At 51.8% G+C, this 15,758-nt stretch overlaps 1 protein-coding gene across 1 annotated transcript; it reads left to right on the forward strand.

Moving 5' to 3' along the window:
• Window positions 1-258: 258 nt before the first annotated feature.
• On the forward strand, window positions 259-14,571 carry LOC307091575 (myosin-binding protein C, fast-type-like; the record flags this gene model as incomplete). Its single annotated transcript, XM_079759207.1, has 14 exons — window positions 259-315; window positions 1,430-1,602; window positions 2,217-2,349; window positions 4,193-4,317; window positions 4,863-4,968; window positions 6,715-6,884; window positions 8,296-8,461; window positions 8,918-9,024; window positions 10,135-10,164; window positions 10,713-10,849; window positions 11,428-11,587; window positions 12,755-12,859; window positions 13,592-13,780; window positions 14,437-14,571. Coding segments are annotated over 14 exons (1,793 nt in total), but the record flags the coding sequence as incomplete, so codon positions are not given.
• Between the last annotated feature and the right edge of the window lie 1,187 nt (window positions 14,572-15,758).

Here is a 15,758-nt window from a genome sequence, read left to right on the forward strand (position 1 = left end):
AATAGAAGAGGAGTTATTGTCTCTCCAAGCTCAACACGCCTTCAAACCTCCTCTCTCTCTCTCATCCCGCAATCAGCCCTTGAATGAATGAATTCCCTGAAGCAGAGACGCGCGTTCAGTAAGCCTATCGGAGTCCGCCGTTAGCCAAACATACCTGGTTCAACGCAAACACAAACACACGCAAAAAACCACATGCACAAACACACGCACAAACGCTTCCGCGTGGTCGTTGTGTGACTTGTCTCCTCTCTCCACCAGCGGGGACGCAGGAGAGGACGCTGGTGACCTGGACTTCAGCTCCATCCTCAAGAAAAGGTCCAAGCAACGCACTGCTACCACCACACTACTACAACACTACCAACACACTACTACAGGACTACCACCACACTACTACAACACTACCAACACACTACTACAACACTAACACCACACTACTACAACACTACCAACACACTACTACAACACTACCAACACACTACTACACTACTACAACACTACCAACACACTACTACAAAACTACCACCACACTACTACAATACTACCACCACACTACTACAGCACTACCACCACACTACTACAACACTACCAACACACTACTACAACACTACCAACACACTACTACAACACTACCACCACACTACTACAGCACTACCACCACACTACTACAACACTACCACCACACTACTACAACACTACCACCACACTACTACAGCACTACCACCAGACTACTACAGTACTACCAACACACTACTACAACACTACCACCACACTATTACAACACTACCACCACACTACTACAACACTACCACCACACTACTACAACACTACCACCACACTACTACAACACTACCACCACACTACTACAACACTACCAACACACTACTACAACACTACCACCACACTACTAGAACACTACCAACACACTACTACAACACTACCAACACACTACTACAACACTACTACAACACTACCAACACACTACTACAACACTACCACCACACTACTACAACACTACCAACACACTACTACAACACTACCAACACACTACTACAACACTACCACCACACTACTACAACACTACCAACACACTACTACAACACTACCACCACACTACTACAACACTACCAACACACTACTACAACACTACCACCACACTACTACAACACTACCAGCACACTACTACAACACTGCCACCACACTACTACAACACTACCACCACACTACTACAACACTACCAACACACTACTACAACACTACCAACAAACTGGTTGTCTAAGTGGGAGACTGAATGGGAGACTAACTGGAGACTGACTGGTGGTCTAACTGGGAGACTTGACTCGTGGTCTAACTGGGAGACTGACTGGGAAACTCACGGGATGACCCAGTGACCTAGCGGTCTAATTGCCCCACCCCCCCGGCGACCCCGCAGGGCGAGGAAGAAGCAGGAGGCCAAGGAGGAAGTGGACGTGTGGACCATCCTGAAGGCGGCCAAGCCCTGCGACTACGAGAAGATCGCCTTCGAGTACGGCATCACCGACCTCCGCGGCATGCTGAAGATGTTGAAGAAGATGAAGAAGGACGCGGAGCCGAAGCAGGTCGACGGTGAGAGGGGGAGAGGGGGAGAGAGAGGGGGGAGGAGAGGGAGAGGGCGAGGGGGAGAGGGGGAGAGAGGGAGAGGGCGAGGGGGAGGGAGGAGAGAGAGAGGGGGGGAGGAGAGTGGGAGAGGGCGAGGATGAGGGGGAGGGAGAGCGAGAGAGAGGGGGGGAGGAGAGAGGGGGCGGGGGAGAGGCAGAGGGTGAGGATGAGGGGGAGGGAGAGCGAGAGAGAGGTGGAGAGGGGGTGAGGGAGGGGGAGAGAGAGAGAGAGGGGGAGAGACGGGTGAGGGAGGGGGAGAGAGAGAGAGGGGGAGAGACGGGGTGAGGAAGGGCGAGGATGAGGGGGAGGGAGAGAAAGGGGGGGGAGAGGGGTTGGAGAGGCAGGAGGAGAGGGAGGGGGAGAGAGAGAGAGGGGGAGAGACGGGGTGAGGGAGGGGGAGAGAGGAGGGGAGAGAGCGAGAGGGGGTGAGGGAGGGGGAGAGAGAGAACGAAAAGGGAAGAGAAAGAGAGATACAGTGGGGGAGAGATAGATTGAGTGGAGGAGAGAGTGTGTGTGTGTGTGCGTATATACGTGTGTGTGCGTCTGCGTGTTGAGGTCACTCCTGTGTGTCTGTCCTGCAGCCTTCCTGAGGAAGATGGACGACGACTACTCGGTGAACAAGGGCAAGAGGATCCAGATCTCGGTGGACCTGGCGGACCCCGACGCCCACGTCAGGTGGCTGAAGAACGGCCAGGAGATCAACCCGTCGGCCAAGTGAGTGGAGGGCAGGGGGCAGTGCCCTCGGAGGGCTGCCATTGGAGAGAATCCCATATCCACGTTTTGGTTCCGCAACGGATATTGACCTGGCCTCGGTTGGGCAGCCCTGATTTCCATATATGGGCGCGGGTTTAAGTTTGGAACTCATGCAGCGAAAACGTCGGTTTGAATATGTAGTGCGACCGAAGAAATAACTACAATCGTATCGTTATAACGGAGCGTGGAGCCCGGAGGGAGAATGTTCGTGGGCTTTATGTTTAGTTTTTCCCTTCGCATAGTTTAGAAATCAACTCTTTTCTCAGCACCAAAATTCGGAAACATTATTAAGTGAATTTCGGCCGTATGCCTTCGGCCTAAAGTTGCTCGCCAAACTCCATCCCATCGGATTAAAGAATCGAGTGACACTCGTACTTTATTCACTTTCGGCCATCCCGAAAAAAACAAATTCCCGTCTGCGGAAATCCTCCGAGATGATTTCTGTCCATCTGTTAACATTATTTTTTTAAACATCCTTTTTTAAATTCGGCTGGTCCTTGTTTCAACATGACCTCTGACCTCTAGCTCTCTCCCCTAGCGCTATTTTCTTACTATTTGGGAGAGGGCGAGAAACCGAATGTGGGCAAGAATGGTCAATACTGTCTCTTAGAGGGCCGGGTCTCCCATCCCGTGATCTGAAGTTCAGCCCCGCCATCTTGGTTCTTGAGTTCTTGACCCAGAAATTGTACAAATACCAAGTTGTTATTGTAACGCAAAAATATGGCGGTTTGCAATATGCGTGACATCCAATAAACCCTCAAGAAAAATACTGCATCTGGCTCTGTAGCAGTAGTGTGTGTGTGTGTTTGTGTGTGTGTTTGTTTGTGTCTGTTTGCGTGTGTGCATTAGTATCATTCAATGTCTTTTTCAGTATAGAAATACTTGAGTTGTTTTTTCACAAGCCATTCTAACAATCAACTGTGCAAAATGTGCCATTCTGTACGTATGTGTGTACATGTGTGTGTGTGTGTGTGTGTGTGAGTGTGAGTGGATTTGTTTCTGACACTGTGTGGGAGCTAAACCCTTGATTGTTTGATTCACCATTCAGCTGCGCGTCAGTCAGCGATTGTCTGGCTGCACGGCCGTAGATCTGCTGCTCATCACAGCATCTTTCTTCGCCTCGCTGCGGGGCTCCAGCTCTGATGAGGGGATTGGGTCTTTGTTTGCTTTCATGTCTGCTTGCTTTCTTCCTTTCTTCACCTCTCACCCTTTCACACACACACACACACACGTACACATGCACACGTACTTACTCTCACACATACAAAATCACACACACACACACACAAACCGGCGCACACACACACACACACACAAACGCACACATCGGTGCACACACACTCTCACACACACAAACAAACACACTCACTCAGTCACTCAGTCACTCACTCACTCAGTCACTCACTCACTCCCTCCCTCACTCCCTCACTTTCACTCACTCCCTCACTCACTCACTTTCACTCACTCCCTCACTCACTCACTCCCTCCCTCCCTCCCTCCCTCCCTCCCTCCCTCACTCACTCACTCCCTCCCTCACTCACTCCCTCCCTCACTCACTCCCTCCCTCACTCACTCCCTCACTCACTCACTCCCTCACTCACTCACTCCCTCCCTCAATCACTCACTCCCTCACTCACTCCCTCCCTCACTCACTCACTCCCTCACTCACTCCCTCACTCCCTCACTCACTCCCTCCCTCCCTCAATCACTCACTCCCTCACTCCCTCACCCCCTCCCTCACCCCCTCCCTCACTCACTCACCCACTCACTCACCCACTCACGTGCGGGCGTGCCCCTCCCCCAGGTACGTCTTTGAGAGCGTGGGCAACAAGAGGACGCTGACCATCAACAAGTGCAACCTGTCGGACGACGCAGAGTATGAGTGTGTGGTGGGGGACGACAAGTGCAGCACACAGCTCACCGTCAAAGGTACACACACACATACGTACATGCACGCTGACATACAACGCACACGCGCATGCTGACACATGCTCACACACACCACACACCACACGCACACACGCGCGCTGGCACATGCTCACACACACACACGCACACACACTAACACACCACACACACACACACACCACACACACACGCGCGCTGGCACATGCTCACACACACACTTACACACCAAACATACACGCACACACACACACACACTAACACACCACACACACACACGCACACACACCCACACACACACGCACGCGCAGACAGACACCACACACACACACACAGACACACAATCACACCGACACACACACACACACACATACACAACCTCACACACTCACACTCAGATACACACACACACACACACACACTAACACACACCCCCACACAGCACCAAACAGCATGGTATCTCTTGTATAAGTAAACAGCCGAGTGCGGCCGTGGCCCTTTAACTGACTTCTGCGGTTTTCAATGGGTACTGAGGACCTAAGTGAAGCCCGGCGCCCGTCTGCCCGCAGAGCTCCCGGTGACCATCACCAAGATGCTGCAGGACACGCACGCCATGGTGGGGGAGAAGGTGGAGTTCGAGGTGGAGGTGTCGGATGATGGAGCAACCGTCCAATGGTCGGTGTTTGGGTCAGAGTTCACCCTGACCCTCCCCCCTTAACCCTTAAGCCCCCCCCACCCTCTTACACACTTATTTTATGTTGTACGTCCTTGCACTTAAAAGTAGTACTTAGCATTGCGTAGCGTCTTAACCTGGCTATCCCTGTTGTACACGGGGAATGGGTTAACCTAGTGATGGTTAGTGGTTGGCACTTGGTTCTATGAACATCCTTACTGTACCGACAGAGATATATTGTAGTTTCTCTTTTTCTGACAAACGTACTTGTTGAAAGTCAATGCACAGCCACCATTGAATGTTGTACGTCCTGGCACTTGTACATTGCACTTATTCAAGGTACTTAATTGTGTAGCATCTACAGTAGCTGCTATCGCTGCTTTACACGGGGAATGGGTTAGCCTAGCGATTGTAATGCTTGCACTTGGTTCTATGAACATCTTTACTGTACCGACAGTGATATATTGTTTCACTTCTTATGACAAATGTACTTATTGTAACAAATGCACTCATTGCAAGTCGCTTTGGATAAAAGCGTCTGCTAAATGCCCTAAATGTAAAATGTAAAATGTAAATGTAAAGTCGCTTCGGGTACAAGCGTCAAAAACGTAAACGTAAGTGTTACTTCACGGCCCCGGCCGGTGTCCCAGCGCTGAAGGAAGGCAGCTAGAGGAGGGGTCGATCCGGCCTAGCGGCCCGTACGACCCCTTGCTCCGTCGGCAGCGCATCGGTTCTGCGCGGCCGTCCTCGCGCTGCAGAGCCACACGGAGCTGGTGGACGGCAGACGCCCATTCAGAGGACATTACTTTTGGAGCACCTGAAACGCCGTCCCAACGTAATAGAAATAGAATACACCCACCGGAGAGAGAGCGTGGTTCATATGGCCCGTGACGCTTCCCGCTCCATTAGTTCGGTCTCGGTGGCATAACGATGTGGATTCATGAGCCGGGGAAGTGATTTGTAAATATTGCGTCTTGTAAGTGTGCGACGTAATGCAGCCATACATTCATAAGGGCTTGTTTATTGTGAATGAAGGCGCCGACAATAGGCCTGCTGTGAGCCATCGCGCCGTGGAAGTTAACTGAATCCCGGCATCCGTTTCCCATTCAGACCCGGAGCGCAGTCACCGCGGCGGAGGCTAATTGTGAATTGGTTTAGTGGAACGGTTTATTGTGGGTCTTTCAATATAATCGTAGGCACGCATGGCTGGTATGTGTCTCTCGCGTGTGTGTGTGTGCGTCTGTGAGCAAAGGTGTTGTGCGTGTCTCTCGTGTGTATGTGTGTGGGTGGGTCGGTTTTTTTGCAGACATATCTTATGGTATACTTGTGAATTGGTTTTTGTGAAACAGTTTATTGTGCGTCATTTAAATAATCGCACACACCCATGTATGAGACTGGATTTGTGTCTCTGCCGTGGGTGATGGAGTATGTACTGTTTGCGTGTGTGTGTGTGTGTGTGTGTGTGTCTGTGTGTGTGTCTGTCTGTCTGTGTGTGTGGTGTTTGTGTGTGTGTATGTCTGTCTGTCTGTGTGTGTGTTTGTGTGTGTGTGTGCGTCGTGCGTGCGTGTTTGTGTACCGTATGTGTGCGTGTGTCTGTGTGCAATCAAACATGCTTGTGTGCTCGTTTATCCACATCTTCGCGTTCGTTTGTGTGTGTCCGTGCGTGTGCGCATGTGTGTGTCCGTGCGTGTGCGTGCGTGTGTGTGTGTGTGTGTGTGTGTGTGTGTGTGCGTGCCCGTCCCCCCCAGGATGAAGGACGGGGTTGAGCTCACCAAGGAAAACGCGGGCTCCAGGTACCGCTTCAAGAAGGACGGCAAGCGGCACGTGCTGGTGATCAACGAGGCGTACACGGAGGACATCGGCGTCTACAAGGCCGTCACCACCGGAGGGGAGTCCAAGGCCGCGCTGGAGGTGGAAGGTACTGCTGAGTAGGGCTGGGCCATCAGTCCAATCTCGATCTCGATTTTAGCGTCAAACGATCCCAAAAATTGCAGAACCCGTAAAGGGACATGGGGTAAAAAAAATTTAACGTTTCTCTTGAGCACGAGGAAGTATCTGGTGCGCACGAGAAAGTATCCGGTGCGCACGAGGAAGTATCCGGTGCGCACGAGGAAGTATCCGGTGCGCACGAGGAAGTATCCGGTGCGCACGAGAAAGTATCGTGCGTACGAGAAAGTATCTCGTGAGCACGAGAAGGTATCGAACGCATATCAGTGGCAGTGTGTTTGTGTGTGTGTGTGTGTGTGTGTGTGTGTGTGTGTGTGTGTGTGTGTGCTTGTGTGTATGTGCCAGTGACACTGCCAGTGATATGCGTACGATACTTTGTGCTCACGAGAAACGTTAAAAAAAAATGTTTTACTCCATGTCCCTTTACGGGTTCCGTACAAAATTAACATAATCGAGTTTTCGAAAAAAAAAAGCAGGACACATATCTGTACATTATTTTAGATTCGGACATTTTCTTTTGGACCATTTTGTGTATTTCTTCTAAGGCGAAATTTCAAAGTTCTCCGTTATAAAGTGTTTTTGGGAGAGACATGCTGAATAAATACATCATGTTTTCAAACTCAAAAAGTAATCGTTTGAATAATCGGGATTTCAATATTGACCGAAATAATCGCGCTTATGATTTTTTCCATAATCGAGCAGCCCTACTGCTGAGGCTAATGCTGCTAATTCTGCTACTGTTGTGGAACCGTGTTTCTGGAGCAGCAGCACTAAGGGCCCCGGTGGAGACCCCATTCTGTCGTCACTCGTTATCTCCCAGCCCGAAGGCATAATGCCATGCCATTGTCTAATTAGTGTTTTGTGATTGCTCGTGTGTAGAACTCAATGGAACCCCCGGTTTGGTGTGGGCGTCTCAAAGCCGAGCGCATAATGGGAATACAATAGAAAAGAAGGAAAGGACGGGAGATCATTTCTGTTAACACAAACCCCTAGTCGCTATGCTTTTTATTAGGGGGTGTTTTTAGGATTAACTCCTTGTGGTCGTTGAGTCAAACCTCTGAAAGTCTCCTCCTCCTCGTCTCCCCTCTCCTCTCCTTCCCTCTCCTCTCCTCCTCTCCTCCTCTCCTCTCCTCTCCTCCCCTCTCCTCTCCTCTCCTCCCCTCTCCTCCCCTCTCCTCCTCCTCTCCTCCCCTCTCCTCCTCTCCTCTTCTCCTCTCCTCTCCTCTCCTCCTCCTCCCCTCCTCTCCTCTCCTCCCCTCTCCTCCCCTCTCCTCCTCCTCCCCTCCTCTCCTCCCCCTCCCCTCCTCTCCTCCCCTCTCCTCCTCTCCTCCTCCTCCCCTCTCCCCCTCTCCTCCTCCTCCTCCCCTCCTCCCCTCCTTCAGAGCCAGAGCTGGAGGTCTTACAGAGCATCGCTGACCTGACCCTGAAGGCGGCGGAGAAGGCCGTTTTCAAGTGTGAGGTCTCCGACGAGAAGGTCCAGGGCAAGTGGTTCAAAGACGGCGTGGAGGTGGTGGCCAGCGACCGCATCAAGCTCAGCCACATCGGAAGGTACGGGGTGTTAAACAGGAGACACACACGGGGGGGGGGGGGGTTCTGGGGGGTAAAGATGCTTTTCACTGCACACACACACACAAACACACGGACAAATGCACATGCATACACACATACAGGCAATCACACACATAAGACCAATATACAAAACACAGCAACACACATGCACATGCTTGCAAACACACATGCAGACATGCACGCCAAATACACACACACACACACATAAACTAAACACAGACACACATACACAAACAATACAGAAGCACACATGAGCACGCGCACACATGAGACACACACACAGACAGACACCCACACAAACATACACACGTATACACGCGAGGGCACGTGCTCATACATGCACAGACACACACACATGCATGCACACTTACTTCGGGCAACCGCGGGTCACGAACGAACCCCATCGCCGTAGTAACACGTGCGCGTCCTCCCCAGGATCCACAAGCTGACCATCGACGACGTGAAACCCGAGGACGCGGGCGACTACACTTTCGTCCCCGAGGGATACGCCCTCACACTCTCCGCCAAACTCAACTTCCTGGGTGAGCGGGGAGACAGGGCGACGCCCAACACAAGAGCTGTGTTCGAAATCGTTCCCTTTTCACTCACTCACTATTCCCTATATAGTGTTCATGATACAGTGCACTACAAACGAACAAACGTGAATTCGGACACTACGCCGAACATTTCTAAACGTCATTTGCGTCAGTAAATGCGCCGGGTATTTGTGTGACGCAGACGGATGCTCCCACATCATGTAAACAAACTGGGCACTCATGAGGAAAGCTGGAGGTTGTATTGATGTTGAGTGTTACATTTCCTTGATCAAGGTTTTTTTTTATTAATTTCGAATGTTACATTTTCTATGTTAAATCCAAAATAAATTGTTGACTTTTCTAAACGAAAGCCGGAGACTCCATCATTAAATGTATTCGTTTTTGCGGTTATTCAGCTTCTTCTTCTCCTCCGGAAAAACACGACCGCATTGCATTGTGGTATACGGGAGTAACATGTAGGAACATCGTATGTACACTCAAATTTTGGGTATTTTGAGTGCGAACACCACTACAAAATGGCGAGCACCCTAGCTAGTGCACTATATCCGTGATAGGGAGCGACTTCGAACACAGCGAGGGCGACGCCCAACACAAGGCTCTCCATAGGCCTCTGAAGAATAAGTCCCGCCTCCGAGGCTCCCGGTTCCCTCGGTCAAATGTCCAATGGAAATAACACGGGGGTTTAGGATGATCGTACATGACAAACTCTGTAGGTGGCGAGGAAGTAAAAAGCTGCGTCACGTTTTGAACTACACACTTTTTCCCTCTAGTTTCGAATGGGTTTTTGGATTGTCGGTGCCGTTAAAGTAGCGTTTATAATTGTCTGCTACTTTATCGGCGCAGATAACCCAATAACCCAGTCGAAACTAGACGGAAAAAGTGTGTAGTTCAAAACGTGTCGCAGCTTTTACTTCTTCTATGGCTAGCCATGTTTCATTTCGTTTTAAAATCGCCGCAATTCGCCTCAATTCAATTCAATTCAATTCAATGCAATTGTATTTGTATAGCCCTTAATCACAGGTACAGTCTCAAAGGGCTTCACAGGCCATATGTTTATGACCCCCCCCTCTGACCCTTCTCCTCATTCTTCCCCAGAAATCAAGATCGACTACAAGCCCCGGCAGGGTAAGAGCGGCCTTCCAGTCAACGCTGCTTTCTTTGCCTGATCTTAGATGTTGTTAAGATTTACAATTACATTCAGGGCGGACTCTTTTATCCAAAGAACATTTGTCAGAAGAAGGAGAAACAACATATGTCTCTGTCGGTACAGTAAGGATGTTCATAGAACCAAGTACCAAGCACTAACAATCGCTAGGTTAACCCATTCCCCGTACACAACAGAGATAGCTAGGATAAGACGCTACACAATGCTAAGTACAATTTTTAAGTGCAAGTACGTACAACACAATAAGTGCTTACAAAAGTGCCAGGAAGTAAAACACACAATAAGTTTGTACATTAAGTGCCAGGACGTACAACATAAAACAAGTGTCTAAGATGTATTGTGTAAGATTCATCCACAACAAAGCCCCCCTTCATTGGACCCCTCCCTCCTCCCTCCCTCCCTCCCCCCCCCCGGACTGGACGGGTTCTGGCGCCCTCCCCCCCTCCCTCCCTCTCTCCCTCTCCCCCCCCCCCCCCCCCCCCGCCCACCCGGGTTCTTGCGCCCCTAGACCCCCCAAAGATCCACCTGGACACGGGAGCGGGGAACAAGAACACCATCATCGTGGTGGCGGGCAACAAGCTGCGCCTGGACGTGGAGGTCTCCGGGGAGCCCGCCCCCACCGTCTGCTGGAAGAAGGGGGACACCGTGAGTCCTCTCCTCTGATTGGTTGTCGTCAGGCCTCCTTCCTGTCTCATGACGACGTGGTCTCGTTCTGGTCGTGAGGTGTGCCTTATATGTCCGAGCAGCCGTTTTGGCCTGGCGGGGTCGCGACCCCTATCGCGACCTCTCCATCTGCCTCCATTTTCACTTCAATGTGCTTTGTGGGGAATACAAAATCACATGTTTGTGTAATGCGTTAGTAACTGCGTTGGTCTTGAAAGAGTGGAAAGAAATATCCACATTTTATATATGAAATATATGAATCAATCGATCTCACTCTGTCTGTCTGTCTGTCTGTCTGTCTGTCTGTCTGTCTGTCTCTCTCTCACTCTCTCTCTCTCTTTCCCCCCCTCTCTCTCTCTCTCTCTCTCTGTCTCTCTCTCTCCCTCTCTCTCTCCCTCGCTCTCTCTCTCCCCCCCCCTCTCTATCTCTTTCCCTCTCTCTCTCTCTCTCTCTCTCTCTCTCCCTTTCCCTCTCTCCCTCTCTCTCTCCCCCCCCTCTCTCTCTCTCTCTCTCCCCCCCCTCTCTCTCTCTCTCTCTGTGTCTCTCGTCCCGTTGCCTAGGAGCTGACGGAGGCGGAGGGCCGGGTCCGGGTGGAGACGAGGAAGACCCTGAGCAGCTTCGTCATCGACGGGGCGGAGCGGTCCGACGAGGGGAAGTACTCCATCATGGTGACCAACCCGGCCGGAGAGGACAAGGCCGAGGTCTACATCAAGATCGTGGGTAGGTGAACCTCCCTAATGCACCTCCTCCTGCTGCTGCACCTCCTCCTGCTGCTGCACCTCCTCCTGCTGCACCTCCTCCTGGTGCACCTCCTCCTGCTGCAACCCCTCCTGCTGCACCCCCTCCTGCTGCACCTCCTCCTCCTGCACCTCCTCCTGGTGCACCTCCTCCTGCTGCACCTCCTCCTACTGCACCTCCTCCTACTGCACCTCCTGCTGCTGCACCTCCTCCTCCTGCACCTCCTCCTGGTGCACCCCCTCCTGCTGCACCCCCTCTTGCTGCACCTCCTCCTGCTGCACCTCCTCCTGCTGCACCTCCTCCTGCTCCTCCTCCTGCTGCACCCCCTCCTGCTCCTCCTCCTGCTGCACCCCCTCCTGCTGCACCTCCTCCTGCTGCACCTCCTCTTGCTGCACCTCCTTCCGCTCCTCCTCCTGCTGCACCCCCTCCTGCTGCACCTCCTCCTGCTCCTCCTCCTGCTGCACCCCCTCCTGCTGCACCTCCTCCTGCTCCTCCTCCTGCTGCACCCCCTCCTGCTGCACCCCCTCCTGCTGCACCTTCTCCTGCTCCTCCTCCTGCTGCACCCCCTTCTGCTGCACCTCCTCCTGCTGCACCTCCTCCTGCTGCACCTCCTCTTGCTGCACCTCCTTCTCCTCTTTTTCCACACACAAAGTATTCTGTTGGGTCAAAGTGAGGCAGCCCCAAATCAAATTCACCAGAGTCCTCTCCTGACCGTTGTATTTCCTCTTTATAATAATTCAGTATTATATATATATATATATATATATATATATATATACACAGTATACATATAATATTGGACTACGCATTGTGTGTGGAAATAATCCGCGCCTGTGTCAAAAAGAGGCCTGACCCATTCACAGTGTTGCATTACTACAGTACAGATCTATATCTATAACTATATCTATACATAGGATACAGAAACCGGCCTATCTTTGTAGGTTAGCGATGTTGTGCAGCCCAGCGAGGGAGGACTGCTGATCCTATTAGGCTAGGCCGTACTGATGGACCGGCTTCACTCTGAGTCTTCTGTGGCATGAGGCATGAAACGTGCACCTCCCTCTTATTGTTGTGATCCAGCCTCGTAGCGTCTGCTCTCGAACCGGGGCGTGCGTGCGTCCTACATTGTCGTTGTCCTCCCCTGGCCAGATGTTCCCGACCCCCCTGAGGGCGTGAGGTGCCTCTCTGTCGGAGAGGACACGGCCGTCGTCACCTGGGACCCCCCCGCCTTCGACGGCGGCGTGCCCCTCAAAGGTAGCGCCGTGCGCACACACACACACACGCGGGCATGCAAAGGCACACACATACACGCAGGAAATAGAGAAACACTCACGCACATAAACAGAGGGACATGCACACCAAGAACTGGATAAACAAGGAGACACACAAACACACACACACACACACACACACACACAGAAAGACACACTCACAAAAAGACACACAAACACAAATACACGCTCACAAAAAGACACACATTCACAAAAGGACACACACTCACAGAAAGACACACACACGCTTTCAGAAGACCATCTGATGTCCACATCTGATGTCCGCTCCCTCAGAGAGTTCGTTAGCTCGTTCTCCCCTTGTTACAGCCTGATGTTCTGTGATCCAGACTGTACACACACACACACACACACACACACACACACAACTACACACATACAAGGACATGCAAACATTCAAAGAACCATACACACATACGTACAACCACAAACATTCACACGCACACACAGACAAACAGACACACACACACACACACATTAAAAATACACACACACACATTCTAATAAACATACATACATATGCACACACACACACATTCAAAAGAACATAGACACACATACACCCACGCGCACATAAAAAAATATATACCCAAAACGTAACCACACACATACACATACACACATCACGCACACAAAGACCAAGAAACACACACACACACACACAGTCCTATTCCTCCTCTGAACGCCCCCCCCCCAGGGTACCTGATGGAGAGGAAGAAGGTGGGCTCCTCGCGCTGGACCAAGCTGAACTTCGACGTGTCGGAGGGCACCACCTACGAGGCCAAGAGGATGATCGAGGGGGTTATGTACGAGATGCGCGTCTTCGCCGTCAACGGCATCGGGGTCTCCGAGCCCAGCGGCAACTCCAAGCCCTTCATGCCCATCGGTGTGTTCACACGCGCACACGCACGCACGCACGCACGCACACAAACACACACACACACTTCTACTCCTCGTCCTCCGCTTCCTACGTTTAATTTTCTTCCTTCACCTCCTCCTCCTCCTCCTCCTCCTCCTCTTCCTCCTCCCCCTCCCACTCCTCCCCCTCCTCCTCCCCCTTCTCCCCCTCCTCCTCCCCCTTCTCCTCCTCCTCCTTATCTCCATCTCTTCCATCTCCTCCTCCTCCTCCTCCCCCTCCTCCTCCTCCCCCTCCTCCCCCTCCTCCCCCTTCTCCTCCTCTTCCTCCCCCTCCTCCTCCTCCTCCTCCTCCTCCCCCTCCTCCTCCTCCTCCCCCTCCTCTTCCTCCCCCTCCTCCCCCTTCTCCTCCTCTTCCACCTCCTCCCCCCCTCCTCCTCCTCCTCCCCTCCCCCTCCTCCTCCTCCCCCTCCCCCTCCTTCTCCTCCTCCTCCCCCTCCTCCTCCTCCCCCTCATCCTCCTCCTTGTCCTCCTCCCCCTCCTCCTCCTCCTCCTCCCCCTCCTCCTCCTCCCCCCTCCTCTTCCTCCCCCTCCTCCCCCTTCTCCTCCTCTTCCTCCTCCTCCCCCCCTCCTCCTCCTCCTCCCCTCCCCCTCCTCCTCCTCCTCCTCCTCCTCCTCCTCCTCCAGCCCCCACCAGCGAGCCCATCCGCCTTGCGGTTGATGACATCACTGACACCACCTGTGAGCTGAAGTGGCGCCCCCCAGAGAAGCTGGGGGCCGGGGGCATCGACGGCTACATCATCGAGTTCTGCAAGGAGGGATGTAAGTGTGTGTGTGTGTGTGTGTGTGTGTGTGTGTGTGTGTGTGTGTGTGTGTGTGTGTGTGTTGCTGTTTGTGTATGTCTTTTTGTCCGTGTGTGTGCCTGTGTCCGTGTCTGTGTGCGTGCATGCGTGTGTTTGTTCGGGTCTGCGTGCGTGTGCGCGCGTGTGCACGTGTGTGTGTGCGCGCGTTCATCCATGTGAAACTATTGATCCATCACGTGGACGTCTGCGTGCCAATAAAGACTGCTGTAGTGCATGAGCCGCTTGAACTGCTTTAATCGTCACAAACATCTCAATGGACGTGTGTTCATGGGGGAATCCTCTCTCTGTCAGACGCCATTTGTATTCTGTTGTACAAAAGCAACATAAAACGGCCCAAAAGTCTCTCAGCGGCCTGAATAAGCAGATTGCCCACAGACCCGTGCTGCAGGCTCAAGGTCATTCCTCCTCCGGTCTCTCCCAGGGGGCTGATTCCATGCGAAGCAAAGCACTGACCCTTATTCCCCGAGTCCCTGATCCAACACGAACAGATGTGCGCGTTCACCATTCATGAGCGTCTGGGTGTTCATGTTAAATAGAGCTGTATACGTAACGTCGGTTCACTGTCCTATATAATATATATATAGAGTGTACGTCTTATCCTCCTGGCAATAAACCAGATCCTGAGAGGTGTTTTGGGTTCCAGACCCTTTTCATCACAGCGACACACCCAGCTGTCACTCATCAACACTAATTTAGGGGCAGCTACTTTTATGGACATATGGTGTTTCTAATCGCTCGTTTCCCCTAGCTTTGAATCCTGGCCACGCCTTTATATTTGTATTTACATTTAGGGTGCTTTTATCCAAAGTGACTTATAATAATTACATTTGTCAGAAGAAAGAGAAACAACAATATATCAATGACTAAATACACCAGGAGGGGAATGTTAACGAGGGAAAGGTGACAACAATTAAGGTGAGTGAGGCCAATCCGAGAGACATAAGGACAGGGGGCAGGGTGTAACGATACACAAAAGTCACGATTCTGTACGTACCTCGGTTTTTAAGTCACGGTTCGGTACGTACCTCGGTTTTTAAGTCACGATTCTGTACGTACCTCGTTTTTTAAGTCACGGTTCGGTACGTACCTCGTTTTTTAAGTCACGGTTCGGTACGTACCTTGTTTTTTTAAGTCACGGTTCGGTAT

This window comes from Pollachius pollachius (assembly GCF_949987615.1).
Source record: "Pollachius pollachius genome assembly, contig: scaffold_479, whole genome shotgun sequence".
Lineage (NCBI taxonomy): Eukaryota > Metazoa > Chordata > Actinopteri > Gadiformes > Gadidae > Pollachius > Pollachius pollachius.